The sequence below is a fragment of the Plecotus auritus genome (assembly GCF_963455305.1).
Source record: "Plecotus auritus genome assembly, chromosome: 15".
In the NCBI taxonomy this organism is placed as follows: domain Eukaryota; kingdom Metazoa; phylum Chordata; class Mammalia; order Chiroptera; family Vespertilionidae; genus Plecotus; species Plecotus auritus.
Window position 1 is genome coordinate 12,277,280 of NC_137781.1, and position 24,561 is coordinate 12,301,840.

Here is a 24,561-nt window from a genome sequence, read left to right on the forward strand (position 1 = left end):
AATGTCAGTGATTATTAACATACAATTTATTTTCAAAACTAAGTGAGTTATCAGCTGTTAAAGTGTATATACAATTTTTGGGGCACTCTATTTAAGACATCATTCATTCTCAACATGTTACACGCCTGTACGTTTTATGGCACCAGAAGAAGGTGGGAACACACTGTTCTCCAAGTGATCAAAGCACGTCACCCCAGATTTCCAGAACTCAACTGTGGAGCAACCTTATCTACAGACCGTCCTCGGGTTACGTCGGACTCGACGTATGTTGTTTCGTGGTTACATCGCCATCTCCCATTTATTTATTAAAAAAAAAAAGTTCCGTCATTTCGACATATGTACATTGTGCTTTATGTTTTTTATCATTTATTTACCACAAGTAAAGGTCAGGAATTGTTATCTTTCTTTTAAATTTTTTTACTGTTTCACTTCATTACTGCTGTGTCTGTGCTCCGTGTGAGTGACGTAGGTGCTTATGCAGGTGGGTTCCGACTTACGGTGAAAATCGCGTTACGTTGTGCCGTAGGAACGGATCTCCAACGTAACCCGAGGACCTACTGTATTGTGAACAGAGCTGAGACCATGAAAGATGCAAAAGAGGCAATGAGCCCTAGCTGGTTTGGCTCAGTGGATAGAGAGTCAGCCTGCGGACTGAAGGGTCCCAGGTTCAATTCCGGTCAAGGGCACACGCCCGGGTTGTGGGCTTGATCCCCAGTGTGGGGTGTGCAGAAGGCAGTCAATCAATGATTCTCTCATCATTGATGTTTCTCTCTCTCCCTCTCCCTTCCTCTCTGAAATCAATAAAAAATGTATTAAAAAAATACTAAGGCATTGAAAACATCTTAAAAAAAACCCAAAACTAACAAACAAAAAAAGAGGGACTGAGAGGCTAAGAGAGGTGACAAAATCTAGGCCCTAAAACACATGCATTTTACTCAACAGGAGAGCCTCACAGGTCATTCCTTAAAGATATTTATTTTATGTGGCCATTTTATTTTAACTGACTTCTTTTGTTATCTGGTGTCTAAGCCCATAGTAGCAAATTAAAAAGAAGTAAGAGAGGCAAATAATGGCAGGCCCTTGAACAGTAGTGGGAAATGATGAAGAAGTAAGAGAAGAGCTAATCAATATTATGAAATGAAAAATGCATCAAGTACCCAACCCAAAACCCCCCAAAAGACCAAGATCCCTACTTGAAACAATGACCAGAGAGAATCCAGACAATAAGCCCCATTTTAAACACACACACACACACACAAACAGAATTCAAAGAAATGCAAAACTTTAAAATGAGATTCTTTTTTTAAACTACTAAGCTCAAAAATATCAAAGATTATTTTATTATTCATTGATGGAAAGGAAGTAGTGAAATAAGTAAGCACTTTCATACACATTTCAGACACAAGTGAAAAATATTTTGGCAATAGATAAAAAAAGTTAAAAAATTTTTCAATTAATATGGAAAACAGTATGTCAGTTCCTCAAAAAACTAAAAATATAACTATCTAATGATCTAGCAATCCCACTTCTGTGTATATATCCAAAAGAATTGAAAGCAGGATCTCAAAGAGGCATTTCCACTCTCATGTTCACTGTAGCATTATTCACAATAGCGGAGAGGTGGGAACAACCCAAATGACCATCGATGGATGAATGAATAAACAAAATGTGGTTTATATACACAATGGAGTATTATTCAGCCTTAAAAAGAAGGAAATATCACATGTTACAACATGGATGGCCTGTGAGGACAGCATGGTAAGTGAAATAAGTTACTCACAAAAAAAAAAGAAAAAATAAGACAGAAAAGCAGAATGGTGGCTGCCCGGGGCTTAGAAATGGGAATAAATTATTTAATGGGTTCAGAGTCTCAGGGTTTTTTTCTTGTTGCTGTTTGTTTTTAAATATTTTTATTGTTGTTTTTTTTAGAGAGAGACAGAGGAAGGAGAGGGAGAGAGAAACATCAATGTGAGAGCGGAACAGGGCCAGAGACTCAGTTTTACAAGTTGTCTTTGTTTAGAAACAGAAGAAATGGGAGAAATGGCTTCCTGTTTTAAAGAGGAAAAATTAAAATGGGATCCACACAGCAGGTGTGAAAATGTCCCGAGACAAATGTTCCACAAACAAGGAAAAGAAATACTTCCTGCTGATAACAGACAATTAACTCTGAGTATTGGGTCTAATTCTGCACATAAATACATATAAATAGATAGAAAAAATGTAAAAATGATCATCCTGCTAAGAGAAATAAAGGCAATAATATAAAGATGTGATAAATGCATAAGTTAAAAATAAATAAGTAAATGCATAAATTTAAAAAATCAATGTACAAAATAAAGTTAAAAAGCAAATACTTACTGATTCACTTGTAGGTCCTCAATTTCCAGAAGAACCCCCTTTTCATGTAATCTTGCTGCCGTGTATTTCAGAGAAATCTTTTTGCTTTTCTTTCCTTTCATTTCCCTGGGCTTCTTGGAGACCCTGTAAAGATGACATCATGTCACTTTCTACAACTACCTACTTTGATTCTGTTGGTAATTTGAAAATATGAGATCAGAAAACGAACTTCCCATACACAAGGGTAAATAACATCAACTCTAAAATGGCAAATAAATACTAGGATTAGCCTAAGCAATAGCGCTGCAAAGCAGGGCAAAGATTACGAAGTTGATTTTGTCTTTAATTTAAACTACATTTAAGAACACACCATGAATTTGACAGTGTCTTCATCTTTCTATGTGCACCTACCAGCAAGTGTGAGGGCTCCTAATGCCAGCTTGGGGGAGCTGTACTGACCCCCAGGGGAGTCACTCTACAGGGGAAAAATATAAACATCTCAGAATAAGTACTTTTTAAAAGAGTTTAAGCCTGGCCCTCACTGGTTTGGCTCAGTGGATAGAGCGCCAGCCTGCGGACTAAAGGGTCTCAGGTTCGAGTCCGGTCAAGGGCACATGCCCAGGTTATAGGCTCGATCCCCAGTAGGGGGCGTGCAGGAGGCAGCCAATAGAAACTTCCAGGAGTTTCCTTCTGGAAGGAAACTGAAATATCTATCAAAATTGCAACTGGACAAAACTTTTGACCCAGCAATTCCACTTCTAGGAATTTATCTTTAAAAATATGCCCACAACCAGTGACATGGATAAATGGAACTGACAGATCTCAGAAGGGAGGTGGGTGGGGAGCACGAGAAGACATCAACCACAGAACATACGTATATGCATATATGCAGAGCCCACGGACATCTAGTAGACAATGATGTGGTTAAGGCCTAGAAGGGGCGGGGACAGGATAGATGGAGGCAAAGGTGGGGGACATCTGTTAAAGTCAACAATAAAAAATAAATTAATTTAATTTAAAATATATGCCCTGGCCAGTTTGGCTCAGTGGATAGAGCGCCGGCCTGCAGACTGAAGTCCGGGTTCGATTCCAGTCAGGGGCACATGCCCAGATTTCGGACTCAATCCCCAGTAGGGGGCGTGCAGGAGGCAGCCAATAGATCGATGATTCTCTCTCATCATTGATGTTTCGATCTCTCCCGCTCCCTTCCTCTCTGAAATCAATAAAAATATATTTTTTAAAAATACGCTCACATTTGCAAAATGATATATGTACAAGAGATTATTTGTTGCAGAATTTTATTTTTTATTTTATTTTTTTTTTAAATATATTTTATTGATTTTTTACAGAGAGGAAGGAAGAGGGATAGATAGTCAGAAACATCGATGAGAGAGAAACATCAATCAGCTGCCTCCTGCACACCTCCTACTGGGGATGTGCCCACAACCAAGTTACATGCCCTTGACCGGAATCGAACCCGGGACCTTTCAGTCCACAGGCTGACGCTCTATCCACTGAGCCAAACCGGTTTTGGCTGTTGCAGAATTTTAAAAAATACTTAACTGGAAAGCACATAAATGCCCACCAATGAGAATTTATTGAGCCAGTTGTTATATCTATCTTCACGGTGGAATACTATACAGCCATTAAAAAGGAAACGAGAACCTAGCTGTCTTAGTGGACCTAGAAGCAATGACAACTCCATGGCAATGGGCACACTTAGTCCCTAGATCTTGGTGTCTAAATACCATTCTTCTAAAGGGAACCAGGGGTGTTTGGAGAAAAAGCTAATTCCCAGCCTGGGGAGGGCAAGTACAAGTTGAACCAGAAACATCTTGTGCTATAAAGTCAGGAAGTTCTCAAGAACGATGGGGGCAGGTGAAAAGATCACAGGCATCAGCCAGGTGAACGGGACCTGTTGTTGAGAGAGAAAGCTGATACGGCCAAATGAGAACAGAGGATCTAGGCAAAGGGTATGTGGGTGTTTACTGTTCTATTCATTCAACTTTTCTGCAGCTTGAAAATTCTTAAAATGAAAAGTTAGGAGCAAAATAGAAACTAACCTACAAGTAGAACCTACACTGACCAGCGCGCCTCTCTGGGTTTCGAGTTTCCCTCCGCACAGAGGGGCAGGCTAACGGTTTCGGCTGGTGCATCACACTCTCCTCAGCCGCCAGGAAAGTCAGGGACCGAGACCCCGTCCCCAGGAGCTACAGGGTGAGGCTGAGGAACCGCAATGTTTAATATTCCTTAAGCCCGTGGTCGGCAAACTGCAGCTCGCGAGCCACATGCGGCTCTTTGGCCCCTTGAGTGTGGCTCTTCCACAAAATACCACGGCCTGGGCGAGTCTATTTTGAAGAAGTGGCGTTAGAAGAAATTTAAGTTTAAAAAATTTGGCTCTCAAGAGAAATTTCAATCGTTGTACTGTTGATATTTGGCTCTGTTGACGAATGAGTTTGCCGACCACTGCTTAAGCGATCCTGAGACACAGACAGGGTGTGGGGCCACGAGATAATCTCCATCCTCATTCTTTAATTTCTGGGGCTGGGAAGCCATTTCGGAACAAGAGATGTTTAGAAAGAAGTACCCGTGACATCCCCCACACAGTGCTTATCTGCATCATACAATGGCAAATGGGACCAGCAATTTACACAAACGATTAGAAGATCAGAAGCAAAATAAAGTACGAATGCAATAAAGAGGTCCAGCGTGTTCTAAGTTAAAAAGTCCCCAGCCCTAGCTGGTTTGGCTCAGGGGTGGAGCATCGGACTATAGACTGAAGGGTCCTAGATTCAATTCTGGTCAAGGGTACATACCTTGGTTATAGGCTCCATCCCCGGCCCTGATCAGGGTCCGTGCAGAAGGCAACCAATCGATGTGTCTCTCTCACATTGATGGAACTCTCTCTCCATCTCTCCCCCTCCCTCCCACTCTCTCTAAAAATCAATGGAAAAATGTCCTCAGGTGAGAATTAAAAAAATAAAAAATCCCCATGTCACTTCAGTTGCCTCTATGGCTCCCCCTCATACCCCCTCCCCCCACCCCGAAGTGAATAAATCTTTAAAAGAAACACTCACTTGCCCTTGCTGGCCAGGTTGTCCAGGCAGGTTTTGATGTAGCTTTTATAGTAATCCACCTGCTCTCCGTAGAACGTGGCCTTGGAGTTCAGAGCAGCGTACGTTTGCTGCAGTTTCACCAGCTCGGCCTTCCTCCTCTGCCGGTATCTCCGCTGGTTCCGGATATCCTGGGACACAAGTATTAAAATGAAAAAAAAAAAAAAAAACAATGTCCAATATCTTGTGCCCCTGGAATCATTAACAGTGGAACCCAGAGGTGCTTAACTGTGCCTTGCGTGACCACCCATTCTTAACAGGCAGCAATTCATGTTCAATAATTAACAAGGAAACTCAGATGGAATCCATTTCCCCCCATTTGTATTTTCTAAAGGTGGGGAAATGAGTTACTTTTATGGACTTCCACATTCTTAGAATTTACATGCAAAGCTGGTTAAGCCTTTTAAATATGTTGTCAGAAGAAGGAGAAGAAGATAAGGAGTTGATGATCAACTCAATGTCAATTTAGGTTTCACAGAAATCATTAGAAAGATCTGGAAACTTCCAGAGGTCAAAGACAAATAGAGACATGGGAAGCTCTAGTTCGGTCTTTTTCCTATTAATTTAGGCTCTGAAATAAGTTATCAAAGGGCGGGCCAGGTCCTCGTGTTAGAAGAATCAGAAATGATTCTTCAAGCGAAAGGACACTGGTGTGCCATGAACTGAAGATACGGTGTCATCTGAATAGCTACTGTCTCTTTAGAAGCCTCTGGGGAGCGTGAAACGTGGCCAGGCCCCCGCCGTCCCCGTGCAGTACCCTGGCGATGTCGTTGATCAGCTCCTGGTACCGGTTCTTTGGGTTCACGGTCCCCAGCTCCGTGAGCTTCTTCAAGCCCGCCTGGATCTTGTCCTTCTTCTCCTGCAGGCTGAGGTTGCTGTCTTCCTTGACAGATTTGGACTTTTTCATTTTGTCAGGAGTTTTGGCGTCACGGATAGCGCGTCTCTGCATGGCCCTCTGATGCTCTGCTTCCTGCGTGGAAGAAGTTCCCGGTAAACTCAGGGCACCAGTCCCGCCCCTGAATTTACACAGCTCTCACACTGCATTCCGGAAACAGCGAACACACTTAGCCCGCAGCTGACAGAGAAACTGCACGAAGCAGAGGCAGATTGCTTTACGTCTCTTTTTTATATTATATTTTTAATCTTTATTCTCTTTTTAATTGATTTCAGAGAGGAAGGGAGAGGGAGAGAGAGACAGGAACATCAATGATGAGAATCATTGATCAGCTGCCTCCGGAGCTCCCCCTACTGAGGATGGAGCCTGCAACCCGGGCATGTGCTCTTGAGCGGAATCAAACCCGGGACCCTCCAATCCACAGGCTGACGCTCTATCCACTGAGCACAATGGGCTGGGGCTGCTTTACATCTTTTAATCACTTGGCTTTTTAGGGCTTCTGTCCTGGACTCTGAGGTACAATTAGGAGATTGGGCTCTACGGGCTACAAAATCCCTCGTTTTTTCCCTATCACCTCTTGAGACATGGGAGCCACCTCATTTTATTTGAAACGCAGCTCGATGAATGTTGTAACTACACCAGGGCAACCCCAGGGCTCAGTCCCTTCTTGCTGATTCTTTTTGCCACCTGTCGTGCTGAATCACGCTCCGGCCTTCCCTCTGCTTTTAAACATGCTGCAAAGGCCAGTATCTCGAGAATACAAAGACTTTCCGTTCACACTTCTATGTTTCCCAGTCAACACCCAATGTCTGCCAGTCTGTCCCTGCCCGACACGGGACCCACACCTGCTGTTCAATTCACTCGGCACTTTCGTCTTTAACTCTGCAAGCGGGCTTCTGCGTCTGCCACTCTCATCACCAATTACCATCCCCCAATCCTTTTCCTAGTTTTCACCTCGCTCATCTCTGCATTTCCTTCTTGCCCTGAGTAGGGGTTTGGTGCCTGCAAGTGACCGATGGTCATTTTTCTGTAATGTCCACTCTCAGTACGTCAGTGATCACCTCCGTGCTGATGGATCCCAAATCGCTGTCACTAGGGCTCCAGGGCCACGTCCTGAGCTGCTTGTACTGAGAGGCTCGCATGTGGAATGGCTTATAATCCCTCCAAACTGGAGCGTCGTTTCCCTTCCCCACGCTGCCTTTCCCCCCATGTCCGGGCTACTCTGCATCACACAATGCAAGGAGCACACACTCTGGAGCAGGGGTCCTCAAACTTTTTAAACAGGGGGCCAGTTCACTGTCCCTCAGACCGTTGGAGGGCCGGACTATAGTTTAAAAAAAAAACTATGAACAAATTCCTATGTGCACTGCAGGCCCGGGACGCGTCGGCTGCTAAGCAGGACAGGCAGCGGCACCCGGCGGGCCGGATAAATGTCCTCGGCGGGCCGCATGTGGCCCGCGGGCTGTAGTTTGAGGATGACTGCTCTGGAGTGAGACAGCGGGATCCCAATGTGGTTCTGCCACCACGAGCAGATGATCGCAGGCAAGTTAGTTAACCCTTAGGGTCTCAGTTTCCTCGCCTGTAAAATGAGGATAAACAGACTCGCCTCCTGGAGAAAGTGCAAGGATTCAACGGAGGAACGCAGGGAAGGCACCAACTAGCATCAGGTCCTCGGTAAAGACGGGTCCCCTCCCCCCACGTCTAACTTCCTTGCAGGTTAAACAAGTTGCAGTTACTGGTGATGTCCTCTGCCTCTTTTCTGGCCCCTCACACACATCTATCTCTTCAGTAATCAGTTGCAGCTGCTAAAAGCGGAGAATTCACTTAAAACAGTGTTTTTTGAACAGTCCTCTGTGCAGCCTGAAGGGACTCCCAGAGGTGCCTCAGGGCTCCAGAAAGCAGGCCTCCCAGGGCCCCATTCCTGCTGCTGTCGGAGGAGCTCCAGTTTTGCCTGCTTTATAAACTGGGCTTCCAGCCAGACCGGTGTGGCTCCGCGGCTGAGGACCCAGGAACCAAGAGGTCGCTGGTTCGATTCCTGGTCAGGGCACATGCCCGGGTTGTGAGCTTGATCCCCAGTAGAGGGCGCTCAGGAGGCACCCAATCAATGATGTTCCTCTCTCACCGATGTTTCTATCTCTCTATCCTTCTCCCTTCCTTTCTCTAAAAATCAATAAAAACATATATATGTATATTTTTTTTACTTAGGCTTCCAAGTAAACTGTCATTTAATGGAAAGGATTCTTATGTTCAAAATCTGAAAACAAATGACTTGACCTACTTTTCTCCTTTTATGAGAACGTGAAACAGGAGCCTTAAACGTGAAGTGACTCATCCACCCCTCCCCACTGCCACGCCACCCCCCAGCACCCGGGCCTGGGACCTTATCTCACACCTAGATGACTCGCCACCCTCTGCTCTGATGGCGCCACCAAATTAATCGGCACCAAGCGGTCCCCACGGTTACAAAGGCTCTTTACTCCTTCTCTCTCCGGTGCCAAGTTCCTGTCCAGGTTTTGGTGCTACATGCTCTGTCCTCGGGTTTTAGCTCTCGCTGCTCCCCTCCCCCAGGCCCCCTTCTAGAGATGCAGGCCTGGCCCCATCACACCGCCCCGGTGCCTCAGTTCCCATGCTCCCCGGCCTCACATCCTATCCATTCTAAGCGTGGCTCCAGCTCCACCTTTCTGATGCCTTGCTCCTCGCCGGCCTCTTTCCTGAACGTCTGGCGCGTTCACAGTCAGTGCTTCAGGTGACGTTTAAAGGCTCCTTCATCACTTCTGGTACGCACTGAGTGGCCAGGTTATTATGGTCTCTGAACACATAATAATCTGGCCACTCAGTGTGTGTGTGTGTGTGTGTGTGTGTGTGTGTGTGTGTGTGTATTTTAGAGGCCCGGTGCATGAATTCGTGCATGGGTGGGGTCCCAGCCTGGCCAGGGGGAGGGGACATGGACGGTTGGCCGGCCTGCCTGCTGGTCCAACTCCTGGTTGAGGGGACAATTCACATATTAGCCTTTTATTATATAGGATATACACTGAGTGGCCAGATTATTATGCATTCAGAGATCATAATAATCTGGCCACTCAGTGTATATCTCACATCTTCCCAACTAGATCAGGAACTTGTGGAGTTCAGGAGCCACATCCTGTACTTTTATTCTATCTACCAAGGCACCTAATAAAATTCTAACAATATAATTAATACTCAATAAATTACCGGGCAGATGCACTGATTCTGCCTGGAGTTAAGTGAAAACACACACGCATACAGCATGTACGCGCCAGTGAGCTGCCTCTGGCGTTAGGAGCCAACAACCTTCTCAACGAGCCTTACCCAGCACCGCCCTCTGTCCAGCCCCAGGTCACCGCCTCGTGTTGCCTGTGTCCCACCCGCCCCGGGGGCACTGCTTTGCCTTGTGAGAGTCCACATTGGACCACGTTAGACCCCTCAGTTTTACCTGCTCGTTGGTGGCTGGTGTTTCCAGGATCTCAGTCAAGGTCTCCCCTGGCTGGAACCGGATGACGTCCACAATTAAACGCTTTGTGCTGGGAGGGAATGGAGGGAACATTTAAATATTAGCAGGTGTCCTACCTCCTCTCAATGGACACACGCAGCAGTGGCATAATCACCACCTCCCGGTACTCAAGACCCCAGACTGAGTCGTGCGACTCTAACAGAGCGGGTGCCAAGGCTGGGATCTCCAAGATGGAAACGTCACTTGAGCATCTTATTGGCAAACAAGGCAGATCAGTCCTAGGCCGAGTGTAATATATGAAGGGACCACCAGTATGACAGGCTCACAAGGCCAAGGTCACCATTTAGGGCAGGGGTCCTCAAACTTTTTAAACAGGGGGCCAGTTCACTGTCCCTCAGACCGTTGGAGGGCCGGACTATAGTTTTAAAAAAAAAACTATGAACAAATTCCTATGCGCACTGCGGGCCCGGGACAAGTCAGCTACTAAGCAGGACAGGCAGCGGCTCCCGGCGGGCCGTAGTTTGAGGACCCCTGATTTAGGGTATAAGCAAGCGGGCGTGTTCACCGGGCCGAGGGGTCGCTGGAGTCCATGGGCTTCATTCTTCCCACTTCGGATACTCACTTCAGCAAGATGGTCCTCGCGTCCATTTCCGCATTCTCGTCCCCAGGCACGTCGAACTTGTTGGTCAGTGTGAGAGACACTTCCGTCTTAGCCAGCGCCTCCTTATTGGGGTCGTTTAAACTGCCAGCACCTTCTCCTAAAGGTTTGGAAGGGTAGGGAGAATCGGTATAGAGACGACAGGAGATATGGGAGAGGAGACAGAAACTCACAGAAAAGATGATGCACGCGTAAGGAGACACTTGAATAAGCCAACATGACCCGGGGGCAGGGCCACCTCTGATTGAGAAATGGAAGAAACACATGCCAGGTGAGAAAGGCAGGGTCCATAGTAAACTCACTTCACAGATGTCTGACAGTCATTTCAATACCGCATTATAACCTAATCCTAGCCCTAAACCCCCTTCCTCACCCGCCCCCGCCCCCCGCCCCGCCGGGGATGGGGCCTAAGCTGGCAGTCAGACATCGCTCTCGCAGTTCGGGGCCCCTCGCTCATTACCGCCACTGCCACTGCACTTGCCAGCTGTGAGCCCAGCTCAGGGCTTCTGGCTGAACGGTGCTCCTGTGGGAGGGCACTGACCACGGGGGGGGGGGGGGGGGAGGAGGGGCAGCTCCTGCATTGAGCGTCTGCCCCCTGGTGATCAGTGTCCGTCATAGCGACCGGTTGTTCCGCCGTTTGATTTGCATATTGGCCTTTTATTATATAGGATACACTTTTTTTTTTTTAAGATATGAAGGTTTTTTGTTTTTGTTTTTTAAGTATATTTTTACTGATTTCAGAGAGGAAGGGAGAGGGAGAGAGCTATAAACATCAATGATTAAAGAGAATCATTGATCGGCTGCCTCCTGCACGCTCCCTACTGGGGATCGAGCCCACAACCTGGGCATGTGCCCTTGACCGGAATCGAACCCGGGACCTTTCAGGGCTAGGGCTGTACAGACACATTTAAAAGGACCCCCTCCGCTGGACATCACTCGCATCTTCTTCCCTAATGTGTATCCAGAGCTTGAGCAGTGCAGGTGCCAATCACAACCCTCCTCTGTCGTGTTCCCCTCTTACTGCTGTCAGCTGGGTCGGAACCTTACCTATCAGGGACTCGATGGTGGGCACCTCGCCAAGGTCATCCAGCAGCTCATGGATCGGGTCATTGTGCTCCGGGGCAATGGCATCCTGGTGATCCAGCAGGAGCTGCACGAACACCACGGGGTCAACTCAATCTACACTCCCAGCCCGTCAGCCCCAGCCCTGCCCACGCTGCCCACAAGCACAAAAGAAGGTTGGATGGAAAGCTCCGACATTCAAAGGGCTGACAAGCCGATCCTCAGCAAACCTCCCCAAACCAGCAATACATAAGCCTCACAGGCAGTGCAGCGAAGGCCTGCAGAGGGGGCAGGAGAAGGGAGAAGAGGGTCAAAGAGCGGAGAAGGGGGACGTCTGTAATACTTTCAACAACAGAGATAAATTTACCAAAAACAAACAAACAAAAAACCATATCCTTGGATGAGGATTAAAAAAAAATAGGACTTGCCAAGCCAGCGCGGCTCAGTGGTTGAGCGTCGACCTATGAACCAGGAGGTCACAGTTCGACTCCTGGTCAAGGGCACATGCCCAGGTTGTGGGCTGCATCCCCAGTGGGGGGTGTGCAGGAGGCAGCCGATCAATGATTCGCTCTCATCATTGATGTTGCTATCCCTCTCCCCCTCCCCCTTGTGCTCTAAAATCAATGAAAATGTATTTTTAAAATATAGGACTTGAGTAGATATTTCTCCAAAGAGGATAGGCAAATGGTCAGTAAGCTCATAAAAAGACTTTTTAAAAAAGGCATCACACTTGGCCTGTCGGAGGACTTGCGATGCGTGGAGGGAAGACACTGGCACGCTCTCCGCCTTGAGTGTGACGGGTTTAAATGTACCCGATGTAAGGAAGAACAAGGAAGCCCTCAGGCTTCAACATCCGAGGTCATCCATGTGCCCCACGACCAGTTCAAGTCACTCACAGCCACGCGTCTCCTTCCTGTTTCCTGTTCACAATACCTTTAATACGAGAAAAGTACGCCCCGGCAATGTTGTCCCGGGAGGCAGTCAAGCAAAGCCGTTAAGATTATTATCTCAAATGAGATTCTCAGAAATGACAAGGCCCCAAATGTCGTTCACATTTTATATATTTTCCCATTTCCTATTCTATAGGCCACCGAAGGGGGAAGGAAGGAATTAAAGATATTTGAGGGGAAAGGGAGAACCCAAGGGAAAGTATCTCTAAGGTGACAAAGAGGAAAAAGCCGACATTCTATTCATATTAGAAAAGTTACACAAGTAAAAAGAAGTAAAAGCCGGGGTAAAAGGAGGGACAGACACCAGTGTGTTATCAAGTCCCCAGGTCAGCACGCCCATGGAGGTTCTGGGGCCCACCGTGGGGTTCCGGTTCAGGAGGCCCGTGGGGGCTCAGCAACTTCATTTTTTATTTTTAAATATATTTTTACTGATTTCAGAGAGGAAGGGAGAGGGATAGAGAGATGGAAACATCAATGAGAATCACTGATTGGCTGCCTCCTGCACAGCCCACACTGGAGATCGAGCCCGCAACCTCCTGGTTCACAGGTCAACGCTCAACCACTGAGCCATGCCAGCTGGGCTCAGTAGCTTCATTTTTAGCATCTTAATGGCAAAACTAGAGGCCCGGTGCACGAGATTCATGCACTGGGGGCGGGAGGTGGGGGAGGTCCCGCTGTAGCCTCTCACAGTCCGGGACCCCTCGGGGGATGTCTGCCTGCTGCCTTAGGCCCAATCCCCCCAGAGATCAGGCCTAAGCCAGCAGTCAGACATCCCTCTCGCAGTCCAGGACCCCTCGCTCGTTACTGCCTGCCTGCAGTGCAGGTAGGAGAGGCTCCCGCCACTGCCGCTGTGCTCACCAGCCATGAGCCTGGCTTCTGGCTGAGCAGCGCTCCCCCTGTGGGAGCACACTGACCACCAGGGGGCAGCTCCTGCAGGGAGTGTCTGCTCCCTGGTGGTCAGCGCACGTCATCGCAACCGTCGTTCCGCTGTTCGGTCTATTTGCATATTAGGCTTTTATTATATAGGATAGGATAAGGCAGATAAGTACTCTGATTCTGCTGCAGGTGGCCCGGGGGTCACTATGAAAAGGTAGTAAATAATGTTAACAACAAACAGCAAGGCAGAGGCGGTGTCAGTAAGACCCATCAAAGGAAGTGAGCTATCTGGCTTCTGGAGGGAGTTAAGCAGCAGCCGGGGGAGGCAGTGAAGAACAGGGCAATGAGATTAAGCAACTAGAGAAGAAGCCTCACCGTGTGGGTGTTGATGATTTCCCCGATGGAGATGTAGATCACGGGCTTGGTGAGGGTCACGAGGTCGGAGTATTCATCCACGTTAAACTTATCCTGCAGCTCCGGGACGTCGCAAGCAGTTTGGAAAAACCGCCTGGAAAGAAACACGAGAGCCAGACCCCAACAGGTGACACACGTGTGAGAAGCTGGCGAGAGAACAGCCCACAAACCTCGGGAGCAAAGCGTTCGAGCGGAAGCCCGTCCAGACAGCTGACTCCGGGTTAAGTGCTGCGCGTTCCCGTGCCTGACAGCCTTGGGCCGGGGGCTTAAGCACTTCTCTCCCCACCCAGTTTTAGTTCTGCCCATAGGAACCGTTCAACCAAACGCCTGTGTCACCGGGAGAACCAAGTCTAAGTCGGTGCCCTGAACTCACAACTAAATGTTTCATTTACAGATATTGAAAGTGCTCTCCGGTCCAGCTGGCTTGGCTCAGTGGATAGAGCACCGGCCTGCGAACTGAAGGGTCCCGGGTTCACATCTGGTCAAGGGCACATGCCCAGGTTGCGGGCTCGATCCCCAGTGAGGGGATGTGCAGGAGGCAGCTGATCAATGATTCTCTCTTATTGATGTTTCCATCTCTCTCTCCCTCTACCTTCCTCTCTGAAATTAATATATATATATATATATATATATATATATATATATATAGTTGTTTTTTTAAAAAAAAAGATAATTGAAAAGAAAAAGAGTGCAGTGATTGAAAAAAACAAGTATTCTCCAACTCTCCTCTGGTTACAATTTCACAGGTACACATTCTTAATATATATTTTTTAACTGATTTCAGAGAGGAAGGGAGAGAGATAGAAACACCAATGATGAGAGAGAATCATTGATTGGCTGCCTCCTGTACTCCCCCGACTGGGGATCGAGCCCACAACCCAGGTATGTGCCTTTAACTGGAATTGAACCCGGGACCCTTCACTCCACAGGCTGATTGATGCTCTATCCACCGAGCCAAACCAGCCAGGGCAGGTACACTTTTTTTTTTAATATATCTTATTTTTTTTTTTTACAGAGAGGAAGGGAGAGGGATAGTTAGAAACATCGATGAGAGGGAAACATCGATCAGCTGCCTCCTGCACACCCCCTACTGGTTTCAAGCCTACAACCCAGACATGTGCCTTTAACCGGAACTGAACCCGGCACCCTTCCCTCCTCAGGCTGATGCTCTATCCACCGAGCCAAACCAGCCGGGGCAGGTACACGTTTTTATAGCTCACGCCCTGGAGCTCTGAGCACATCCAACACACGTCCTGCAATGTGGCAGCCCAGGGAGAACGAGGTGTGGTTTCCAGTCTTGTCTTTACCTTCAGAGACAGACACACACCTACAGAGTCTTTCAAGCACCGGGCCCCCTGCCCCTTACCTGAATTTCTGGTAGGACTGGGACAGGTACTCGTTAATGATGCTTAAGTGAGCGTTATCTCCCAGAAACATCTTGTTGGAAGCTGCGTGCTGGAGCATCTTGGCAATGGAGCCGAGGTTGCGGCGCTGGTCGGTGGTGAGCTGGCCTCCGGCCGACAGGTCAATGATGTCAAAGGCATCCGGAGCAACAATGGCTGGATTCATGTATCGATAGTATAACAAGTTACCTATAATCTGGGGACAGACAACAAAGAAAGATGGGTGTTAAAAGCCACTCCACCAAGGAAGCCACAAAGGACTCTACTAGCAAAGGAAACGAGAAAACGCAGTCCTGTGAGGGAAGATGCGCACTATACACACGGACACACGTGCACGCATGCACACACACCTGCTCTCAAGGTCTGACCCTAACGTGACCCAACATTTCCTGTTTGGGTGCAGAGCAAAAGAAAATGAGACAGAACGGAAAAGCACTACAACAGGAAGGACAGATTCAGGGGGAAATGACAGTCTTAACGTCTGTGACTGAGCACTGCAGGGCATCCTTCGCTCTCACGTTATGGCAGCAAATAAGGCTGCCACCCACGCACACTTTTCGCTGTCAGGTGGGTGGACTCTCATTCGGAGAGGCTAACGAAGATATTTAAGATAAATCCTTAAACAGGACCGAATTAGCACAGTGCGACCTGTCCGACCCCCCTCGTGCTCATGCGGGAGAGACGTCACAGGTAGACAAGTTCATGCCTCGGAAATTAAAGTCACTCAACACACGACTCTTCCACAGAAGTCAAGGACAGTCACAGCATTTCCCCTAGAGTCATCATTTAAAAATACAAAATTAATTCACCTGCACAGAAAGCCTAGAAGCGAGGCCTCACTGTAGGAAAGCACAAGAACTAGGAGAGAGAAGAGAAAGGCGTTCAGGTTAAAAAAAGGAGGAAAGAAAGGCGCATAGGAAGTCAGAGTTACCAGCCAGAGCCTCAGCAGAAACAGCTGTGCTTGGTCCCATTCACCTGGCCACCAGCAGAGGGAGCTATTTTCCAGCGAAAAGATAGGGCTCGGAAATTTATCTCAAGACAGGAAGAATCCGCCTGGACTTAACTGATGCGGGCCATTCAGACTCTATAGAAACTCCAAGAGGTGTCATTGACTATTTTCAATCACAATCCGTGGCGAGCTGCTGCCGGGATTCAGGTTCTTACTAAGGGCCTGTGGTCAGGCCTCGCTGTATCACTGTTTCCTCAAAGGTCTACTGGAAGGGCCAGGCGGCGCCAGCTTCCCGAGTCTTACCTTCAGCAGCTCATCCTCACCAGCATCGGGGAACTTCTCATGCAACGAGTCCTTCAGCACTTTGGCAATGAAGCGCATCCCGTAGCTGTGAGACGGACACAACGCGTGAGAGGGGCCGGGGAGCAGGGGGGCGCTCACGCTGGGCTCTGTGTGGGGTCACGACAGAAGGCACTCACGGGATTTTGTCCACGGAACTGATGATGGCGCAGAGGAACTTGTCTGTCACGGCCCGCATGTTTCTGATGGAGCTGTCTAGGCGTGTCTTGACCTCCTCGTGAGCCAGAGCCTGCTCGGGAGTCACGTCATAGGGGAGTTTGCTGGGAAAGCAGAAATGACCCCCAATAGGGTTAGACCAGAAGCCGGGCAGTGCCTGGGGCAGGGCCACGCATTTCATAGGCAACTTGCTCGTGTTCATGGACCCGGTAAATAAGGGGGCCAGGTTCTGAACTCTGGTTTTCAACTGTGAATTGGGTGCCTTGAATTGTGTCCCCGGCGCCATGACAGGCACTTGGGATGAACGGTGTATGGGAAAAGCTTCCTGAGTCTCTAACTACCTGGTGGGAGAGACCAACGGGCATTTATTGAAAACATATTGTGCTGTGTAAATGGCTACTTATTTTGTGTCTACAATCTGGTAATAGATTTATTTTGTATATTGTAAAAGAAAAAAACATATTGTGCTGTAAGAAAGAAGCTGACCACAGTGCTGCGGGGCCAGAGGAGCTGCTACTCAGACTGGGGAAATCAAGGAGGGCTTCCAGGAGGAAGGGGCTCGGGAAAAAGGAAGAAGGGTCTTCTAGGAAGGAAGATCAAATGCAAAGGAAAAGAAGAGAAATGAGGGCGGGAAAGTAAGCAGGGCCTGGTCACACAGGTCCCTGCATATAATGCTAAGATATCTGGACTTTCTTAGAAGTCAGGGAGAGCCGTTAGTAAGAACTCAGTAAATAACCGCTAAATAAATAAACATATTACCAGGTCAACAATTTAATGAAGAGGTTTCTAAGGAAAAGCTATTTGAACAATTATTAGCTTGTAAGTCAAAGGTCAACTGCTGAGAGAGAGAGAGAGAGAGAATAAAACGCAGGACAGAAAAGGGTGTCATGGCTGCATACCTTGCCTCTCCTGTCTGAGACTCCATCTGATTAACCCACGACTTGTAGATATCCACGGGGTCGGTTTTGATGTTGAGGGATTTGTCGTCCATAATCTCCTTCACGACCGGGGCCAAGATCTGCCGCAGGGCGTTCTGACCCCGAGCACCACGGTTGAAGCTGACAACCATCTTAATAACGGTAGGGTTTCCTGTCACGATCTCCTGAATCTGGTCTACTTTTGACCTATGAAAACATCAGCAACAAACTGCGTTTAAACTACACAGAATCTATGAGCGTAAAGATCCTTCCTACCTAACGATGCCATTTCCTGGACACAAATAATTGGAAGGAAACGCCTGTCTAAACACAGAACACCTTTCTGCTGCTGCAAACACAACGGGTCCTTTATCAGATAGAAATGTGGAATCTTGGTGTTTGGATCAGCTTCTTAAAAATTATATTTTAAGGAACATCGGCCTGTGGACTGAAGGGTCCTGGGTTTGATTCCCGGTCAGGGCACAAGCCCAGATTTGTGGGCTCGATCCCCAGTGTGGGGCATGCAGGAGGCAGCCAATCCATGATTCTCTCTCATCATTGATGTTTCTCTCTCTCTCTCTCTCCCTCTCCCTTCCTCTCTGAAATCAATAAAAATATTTTTAAAATAGTAATAAAACAAAATATAAAAAGGTTAAAGGTCAGTCTTTAAAAGAAATTGTATTTTAATATAGAAATGTTCCTAAAATTAATTTAGCAAATTTATTACTTTATCACCTTCTTAGAATCTGCAACAACACTTTATATCAGTAATTTAACAAGTAGATCCTTCTTTCGAGTAGTTCACACAAGTCACAGCCTTAGCTGAGAGCATGAAGCATACGATGCAGGCAGCCTGACTGTCCAACCCTGACCCTCTGGTGTCGGGGGGCGGGGGGGGTGGGCCTCCGTACTTGATCTCCTCCTGGAGCGCCGTCTTGAAGAGCCGCAGCAGCAGGTACTCCTCGCGCTGGTTGGAGGCGTAGTTGTAGAGGGTGAAGATCACAGAGTCCATGAACTTGGTGGACTTGTTCTGGGGCATCTGAAAAATCAGCTTGGCCAGGTAGGTGGGGTTGGTCTGAAACGAAGCCAAGGGACTTAAGTCACTTCTAGATAATGTAAGGGCTGGCAAAAACATTCAAGGTTCTATAAACTCGAAGGATCAGGATGTATATAAGGAAAGAAAGAAAGAAAGGAAATGGAAAGAAAGAAAAATAAGACAGCTCTTTGCTCACCCCTCAGTGGAAATCAGAACTAGTTCCACAGAGATCTATGGGTAAGGCTGTCTTAATGAAAAGAAAATTAGCTACATTTTTCGGTACCACTTCCAGGAGCCACTCACCTGCAATAAATAAAACAGGTGCTGATAAGCTTCCAATTTCTCTCTCTTCTCCTTGCTCAAAGCCTTGAGACCTCCCTTCTGTTTATTTAGCATCATCATATCAGACAACTGTTCCTTATTTTTTTTGGTAAGTTTTTTACTGTGGGAAACCACGTCCTGTAAACAAAAACCAACACATAAATCAAAAAGCTTTCAGAGACAAAGCTGGGCATTGTGGGTCTCTCACCACACTGGCAGAGTCCTTCAAGTCAGATGGAGCATCCTGTTCTCAATACATCAATCAAATACAGTCCTACTTTCATCTTCCTATAAAGAACCTGACCCATAAAAATGTCCACTGATCCAGGAAGCCAACTCCTAGGAGTCTACCTGATAGACAAAGCCTTCCGTACGATAAAAGCTACATTTACATCAAGACGTTCCCTGCCATGTTATCTGTAATAATAAAAACTGGTCAAATAGTCGGGGGGAAATAGAGGTAAATTATAGTGTATCTTCTAATTAGTTATAATACTGCTATTAAAAATAATATTTATGACTGCCCGGCCAGCATGGCTCAGTGGTTGAGCGTGGACCTATCAACCAAGAGTTCATGGTTCCGCCCTAGCTGATTTGGCTCAGTGGATAGAGCATGGGCCTGCGGACTGGAAGGTCCCGGGTTCGATTCCGGTCAGGGGCACATGCCTAGGTTGCGGGCTTGATCCCCAGTAGGGGACGTGCAGAAGGCAGCCAAATTAATGATTCTTTCTCATCATTGATGTTTCTCTCTCCCTCTCCCTTCCTCTCTGAAATCAATAAAAATATATTAAAAAAAAAAAAAAAGTTCACGGTTTGATTCCCGGTCAGGGCACATGCCTGGGCTATGGGCTTAATCCCATCCATGATTCTCTCTCATCATTGATGTTTCTCTCTCTCTCTCCCTCTCCCTTCCTCTCTGAAATCAATAAAAATATATTTAAAAAATAATATGATGACTTTATCACTTGGAAAACATTTTATCTTCTAAAATGAAGTAAAAATGTACGATACAAAATGATTGTGTAGTGGTGGAATTACGGGATGATTTTTACCTTCTTTTCTCTATTTTAAATTTTGCTATTAGATCACAGTATTTCATTTCCTCTGTAACTTTTTTAAAGTTTATGGCATTCAAGGAGAAAGCCAGCCTTCTCCCTCCCCACGAATCAGCGAGGGTGAGGCAGGGAAACCAGAGCAGGACATGGCCCGTGGCCCCGCCAGCTCTGCACACACCTGCAGCGTGATCTTGTTTTTAACCAGCAGTCCGATTTTGATATCCATGAGGTTGAGGTCATTCTCCAGCTGCTGGTTGGACCGAATGAGGGTGATGACCTCTTCCCGCATCTTCATAAGATCCAGCTCCTCCTGGAAATCCTGGTCACTCTGGTCGAGCAGGTGGACAAACTTCCGGACCACGATCATTGGAGGGTCCTCGGCGTTAACTGACGGAAAGACAGCACGTGTCAGACGGGAATGAAGTTACCAGGAGAAGTTCTCGGTCCCGAGGAATGTCAGGGTTATGGAACAGCGCTAGTCACAGGTGTCTGTTTAATGGTGAGATGAGCAAAGACAACCGCGAGATGCACAGTATTCTAGGTCACGCTATCGCTATGTTGCGACAATGGCTGACACGGCAAAGAACAGGACATGCAGCCACAGGTTAGCAAAGGGGGGTAAATCGCAAGCAGCCCCCGGCCCCCAGGCTTGCCTGCAGAAAATAAAAGAGATCCGTGGAGAACACCCAGAACCTGAGGGCCTCCACGCCGCCTCTGCTGAGCCAGTTACTCACTGAGAGTCTTGTAGTCGTCACGAGCTTTGTTTGCCCGAATAAAAGCCTGGATTTTGACAATGTCATTTATCTAAGGAACAGAGGAGCAGAAATGCTTTGGGTCATTTGTCCACCAAAGATATCGCAAAACTGATCCCACCGGCCCTGCTTCCCCAGGGAACTTACGTGATCTCGGAAGTACTGCAGGCGATCCCGATAGCGCTTTCTCGCCTGATGCATCCTTGCCAGGGACTGGATCTGTGGACAAAGGGCCCTGGAAATTACAGAAGTCCTTCACCTCAACACAGGCCATACTGGCACCCCACACGGAGTGGCCCGCCCAGGCTACCGTACCTTCACGACTTCATCTTTATGGGAGCGCAGGTACGCTAGCCGGTCCTGATAGGCCTTCTTCTGCTTGTATCCTCTCCACTGCGACTGAAACCATCACATAATACAGTCGGCACATTGTTTCCCAGGGAAGAGAGGAAATGCCAACACCTCTCCTCGACCTACTGTCCACGTGCAATTCCTGACACGGTCTAAAGAGGACCACGTCCTCCGGTGACCGGGGAGTGTGGGCAGAGGCTGTGCCGCCACCTGGAGAGCAGTGGCCAGCGTCCACTTCCCTAGTGTGAGCACCGCACGTCACACCTTTTAAAACCGCCTCCAGCCCGGCCGGCGTGGCTCAGAGGTTGAGCGTCGACCTATGAACCAGGAGGTCACAGTTCGGTTCCCGGTCAGGGCACATGGCCAGCTTGCGGGCTCGATCTCCAGTGTGGGGCGTGAGGAGGCAGCCAATTCATGGTTCTCTCTCATCATTGATGTTTCTCTCTCTCTCCCTCCCTCTCTGAAATCAGTAAAAAAAATATATGTACATTTTTAGAAAGTGCCTTGCCCTAGCCAGTCTGGCTCAGTGGATAAATCATTGGCCTGCAGACTGAAGGTTCCCGGGTTCGATTCTGGTCAAGGGCATGTACCTCAGTTGCAGACTCCTCCCCCGGCCCAGGCCCTGGTCGGGGCTCGTGCAGGAGGCAACCAATCAATGGGCTTCTCTCACATCGGTGTTCCTCTCTGTCTTTCCCTCGCTCTTCCACTCTCTCTAAAAATCAATGGAGAAATATCCTCGAGTGAGGACTGACAATAAATAAATAAATGAATGAATAAATAAAAGTGCCTCCACACGGTCCTTTATTGGATCCTTACAATAAACCAGGTGAGGAAGGGAAGGTAAACATTAGTACCCCCACGCACAGAGGATGAAGCAAACTTAGAGAGGCTCACACCACCGGGCAGTGGGGAGCCCTGAGCCCCAGCTCCGAGTTCTCTCTGTGGCGTGTGCTGCCCGTCAGAAAGAAAAGTGCCCCTGGGCTGGCGGCTCAGCTCCAAGCACCGCATCGGGCACACCGATGGCAGTGCCAGCAAAGAGGAAACACTAGTCCGAAGAAGGATGAGACCAGGAGGTCAGCAGGAAAACACACACACACACTCGCCCCTACGAACTGGCGGTTTCTGAGCCCTGCTCCCGGCGCCCTCCTGCGGCCTGTGTCCTGGGCTCTGAAATACCTGGATGCAGGTGATGGCGGGAATCTGTTTCTTCAGGAAATTCATCCTGGACCGGAATTCCTGTCGGACGAGGTACCCCCGGCAGCAAGCCTGCAGCTTGGTGATCAAGCCCTCGTTGGCCAGCCAGAGCTGCTCTCGGTTATACGCAGTCGTCACCCCGGAGATGGAACTCTGAAAGGCACGTGGTCACGGGGAAGACAGACATACGTAGGTGAGAAGGGACAAATTTTAACACGGTATCGTCCGCAGCGCACAAACCAACCCTTACTGCTTTCTCGGACCGTTCTAGATCTTTGAGCTATGAGAATGGTTTCAGGTCTATTTTTCAGGGCAGGTTGCTCTCACACCCCAAAAAGCCACAGACAAAAAAAACAACTTGATCTTCTCTCACCTCCTATGTACCCACTCATCTGCCCAACACTGACTGTGCCAGGCCCCGTGCGTGGGTCATTGTTGACAAGAAGACAGAGGAACAGGGGCCGGCAGGGGCTGAGTACCCAGTCCCAGAAGCCCCTGGAACGCCACGGTGGAGGACACGCAGGGAAATGGCCAGGCTGTCTGTGATGGACAGCTCATGGTCTAACACAGCACAGTCCGGAGTGGGTGGGACGGTCCGAAAAGCGGGAGAACATGTAAACTGGGAGAGATGAGTAGTAGTTGCATTTAATGAGGAGTTAGAGCAACTTTTCATCCTTCTTTTCTGGGCATCCACGTTTTCTCTCATAAGCACACAATTTGTCTCTGACTTAAATTCTACAATACCGATGTTTTCCTAATTTAGGCCTTAAGTCACTCCCCCAACCACTAGACAAATAATTACTCTACACCAGCTCATTACGTGGCCTCAATTTTAGGCGAAGGCTTCTGACCACAGGCCTGTTCCTCCAAACACCCTTTCAGCTCCAACGCGCTTCCTCTGAGCTCCTTCCCCGAAGGAAGGCGGCCTACCTGGATCTCCTCCCGTGAAAGGTGCGTGGAGTTTTGCACAAAGCCTGGGGGTTCGTCCCATCCTCCTTGCTGCGTGTCCAGATTGTGGTAGTAATAATATCCACCTTTCACCCAGTGCTTCACCCACTTGCTGTTGTTATCGCCTGGCGGACAGTAAAGGGAAGATTAAAGGGGACCCAGAGCCATGCCCCCCACACACGTGTCCGATGCGACAGGATGATTCTGACCCGGTTCACCAACCCACCTGACAACCATTCCAAAATCCCGTTCCTTGGATGAATGAGAGCAAAGGGGCATCCTAAGTCCCTCTTACATTATGGCTTTGCAATACCTCATTTAGCTCACTCACATCTACATTATAAAAAGCAAATATGCCCTAGCCGGTTCGGCTTAGTGGATAGAGCGTCGGCTTGCGAACTGAAGGGTCCCAGGTTCGATTCCAAGTCAGGGCACATGCTCGGGTTGCGGGCTCCATCCCCAGTAGGGGGCGTGCAGGAAGCAGCCAATCAATGATTCTCTCTCATCATTGATGTTTCTATCTATCTCTCCCTCTCCCTTCCCCTCTGAAATCAATTAAAAAAAAAAAGTATATATATATATATATATATATATATATATATATATATATATGTCTGTCTGTATATATATATATATATATATATATATATATATATATATATATATCTGCAAAGTCCAACTCTGGAATAAACTTTGATTAGCTTTGTTCTTTCCAAAACCAATATCTAAGACCTTATGTGTCAGAAAACTACTTTCTGGTAAAAGATCTGCAGCCATTCAACCTCTCTAGTTAATAACAGGAAGGCCATAAAGCCCTGGCCGGTCTGGCTCAGTGGATGGAACGTCAGCCTGCAGACTGAGGGGTCCCGGTTCAATTCCGGGCAGGAGGCAGCTGATCAATGATCCTCTCTCATCACTGATGTTTCTCTCTCTCCCTCCCTCTCCCTTCCTCTCTGAAAACAGTAAAAATATATAATTATTTTTAAAAAGGCCATAAAAATGAATGAGAATCAAATCTTTATTCCCCTCCTTTTACAGGTAAACTACTTCTATCTAACTCTAGGCTTAGATACTGTAGCAGCTACTAACACCCTATAAAACATGAACAGTCAAATATTTTTATCCTTCTGGCATTTTCAGGAAATTGACCTTTTTAAACATAGTTGCTCAAAAGGGGAAAATTTTTTCCTCCCAAAATAGGGATATTATTGCCCCCTTAGGGTATTTAAAATGAGTCCGGATCCTAGCTGGTTGGGCTCAGTGGATGGAGCGTTGGCCTGCGGACTGAAGGGTCCCGGGTTCAATTCCGGTCAGGGGCACATGCCGGGGTTGCGGGCTCGAT

General features: G+C 47.7%; 1 protein-coding gene across 1 annotated transcript in view; it reads right to left on the reverse strand.

Moving 5' to 3' along the window:
* The window catches only part of IQGAP1 (IQ motif containing GTPase activating protein 1), a 108,369-nt gene that overhangs the window by 5,634 nt on the left and 78,174 nt on the right, over positions 1-24,561 (reverse strand). Inside the window, exons 18-36 of the mRNA XM_080651850.1 lie at positions 23,202-23,344; positions 22,254-22,424; positions 21,042-21,125; positions 20,874-20,945; positions 20,709-20,778; positions 20,153-20,361; positions 18,902-19,057; positions 18,474-18,637; positions 17,545-17,769; positions 16,609-16,749; positions 16,433-16,517; positions 15,144-15,376; positions 13,739-13,871; positions 11,523-11,625; positions 10,440-10,575; positions 9,800-9,887; positions 6,208-6,420; positions 5,415-5,581; positions 2,359-2,481 (exon numbers count right to left, since the gene is read on the reverse strand). Of these exons, the coding sequence (XP_080507976.1) occupies positions 2,359-2,481; positions 5,415-5,581; positions 6,208-6,420; positions 9,800-9,887; positions 10,440-10,575; positions 11,523-11,625; positions 13,739-13,871; positions 15,144-15,376; positions 16,433-16,517; positions 16,609-16,749; positions 17,545-17,769; positions 18,474-18,637; positions 18,902-19,057; positions 20,153-20,361; positions 20,709-20,778; positions 20,874-20,945; positions 21,042-21,125; positions 22,254-22,424; positions 23,202-23,344 (2,716 nt within the window). The remainder of the gene's footprint in view (positions 1-2,358; positions 2,482-5,414; positions 5,582-6,207; positions 6,421-9,799; positions 9,888-10,439; positions 10,576-11,522; positions 11,626-13,738; positions 13,872-15,143; positions 15,377-16,432; positions 16,518-16,608; positions 16,750-17,544; positions 17,770-18,473; positions 18,638-18,901; positions 19,058-20,152; positions 20,362-20,708; positions 20,779-20,873; positions 20,946-21,041; positions 21,126-22,253; positions 22,425-23,201; positions 23,345-24,561) is intronic.